This window comes from Sinocyclocheilus grahami, unplaced genomic scaffold (assembly GCF_001515645.1).
Source record: "Sinocyclocheilus grahami isolate Dianchi unplaced genomic scaffold, SAMN03320097.WGS_v1.1 scaffold25619.1, whole genome shotgun sequence".
NCBI classification, from domain to species: Eukaryota; Metazoa; Chordata; class Actinopteri; order Cypriniformes; family Cyprinidae; genus Sinocyclocheilus; species Sinocyclocheilus grahami.
Window position 1 is genome coordinate 599 of NW_015519860.1, and position 2,110 is coordinate 2,708.

General features: G+C 38.1%; 1 protein-coding gene across 1 annotated transcript; it reads right to left on the reverse strand.

Annotated features, from left to right (window-relative positions):
• Positions 1 to 1,409: 1,409 nt before the first annotated feature.
• Positions 1,410 to 2,095, reverse strand: LOC107580146 (pappalysin-2-like; the record flags this gene model as incomplete). The annotated part of the gene is made up of 2 exons (XM_016265886.1): positions 1,916 to 2,095; positions 1,410 to 1,531 (listed from the first exon to the last, which is right to left on the reverse strand). Coding segments are annotated over exons 1-2 (271 nt in total), but the record flags the coding sequence as incomplete, so codon positions are not given.
• Positions 2,096 to 2,110: the final 15 nt, after the last annotated feature.

The following is a 2,110-nucleotide window of genomic DNA, read 5'->3' on the forward strand; positions in this document are numbered from 1 at the left end:
TTCCTTCTTTCAGCAGCCTTAACCAGGTCTCTGCTCACCCTGGCTCAAACCTTATTTCTCAAAAGTTGCGTTATAGTACATACAGAGGCTATGGTACAGGTAAGCAGGGGCGAGCGCTACAAGATGTGAGATCTGAGATCCAAACACTGTATGATTTGTTGGTTTCGAATTGGCCTGTGTTAATACAGTTATCAAATGATTCACCATTACCGAGAGCATTATTTCATTCTACACAAACAGTGTTGTCATATTGCTCTTAAAGTCTTTCTGACATGATTAACTGACCGACAAAATAATTCACATTAGGTAGTCATCATGCACTTTATCATGTTTTTAAAAATAAACCAAAAACAATAGGTTACCATAATTTATTACAGACCTGAACCGATGGTATTAAATCTCATTCATCATTAATATCACAAAGATATTGTTTTCTTAGAGATACATATTTTTATTTTCAAATTTAAGACTTAATTTATCATCAGTCTGTTTCTCAAAACAAGACTCCGGGCCAAAAATCACTCTCTACTATACCACCTAGCTGGATGATTTTATGTTTGACCTCTCTCATGATACTGTGCTTTATGAAAACGACTGCATACCAGGGGAGGATTTCCACATTTTGGGTGGACTTTTCAAAGCACAATCTTATCCGTGACACATATCATTGAGCGGGCAGACCAGATGCTAAGAGATTTCTGATTAGAATAATCAGTAACATCTGTTAGGTGAGGAATAAAATTGAAAAGCTGCACAGAATACACATCGCTTTTTATGACGGGCTGCTTCTGGACGCCACCCAATATTACCAAAACTTGAAGCTGTGCCAAGGGCCTTTTTTATTCATTGATGGCAAAAAGAGTGTTCTTTATCCAGGCAATTATGATTTAATGATTTATTCCCTAAAGTTTTCCAGACTTGCACGCACCTGGCCCGCATGAGACTGAACGATCCACCTGAATGTGAATGCACAAGTTCGGAGTAAGAAGCCAGGGCTAAATTCTCTCTATCCTCATTAATTTTTTTTACACGATCATTCATGACATATTCAGTGGTGTGCTGAGGATCAAACACACGTACAACAACAATTATATCAGAGACGGCATTTAGTCATGCGCACACCATCTTATGATTCATGACATATGCGTGTGGAAGAACTTTGTTAGACCATGACATAAAAACTATAATACAGCAGTTAGTCCTGGTCCTCTAATTTGATTGACCAAATGAGATTTCAACAGCGCTGACATACAACCCAACAGCAATGAGCCTTTTTTATGGTTTGTATCTTTCCACCTGTCTGTGTTTGCAAGTATGAAGTAAAGTTGTGTGGTAATGATATGAGTATATAATATGTACAATTACAATTACAATGTAAAATAATACGTTATAATAATATGAGTACTAACCCACTGCTTCCTCTGGTGTCCAGTATCCAGTGGAATCACAGGCGTGAGGAGAAGTGGCCTCATAGGCGTACTGATGGAACGCTCCGTTTTCATCACAGAGAAGACAGTTCATGTCACCTTCCCTACACAGCCACAGAGAACAGCTTTTAAAAAAGTGTACAAAGAGAGTGAGAGATCAAAAAGTGGGGAGCTCAAAATACATCACTTCATGTGCTCTTTCTGCATTGCGGACAGATTGTGAATAAAATGCAGGTTTTTGAACATGCAAAACTGCATGTTATAGTCGAATATTTCCAACATAACAATACATTTACTTTAGTTAGCATAATCATGAAAATTAACTCCAGTATATATTCACACAGCATGATTCATATCTAAATTACAAAGATAAATTAATGTGGTCAAGTATTAATGGATTTTGTAAACCAAATCAGCTCAAAATCAAGTTGCATGGGGAAACTATGTGAATTTCTCATTGTCTGTTATATGTATGCTCCTCACTTTACCTGTGGGCAAGTGGCCCACTGATTGGGTTCAGCCAATGAATGGTGACGGAATCTGCATCTTGACCAATCACCACTGGTGCAAGAGGAACAGTGGTGGGCTTTCTACCATGGACCCAGGTTTTGTAGACCAAATCAATATAGCAGTGCATTCGAGCTACTTGATTGGGTGTAAAATGGTTTGTACAGTCATCATCT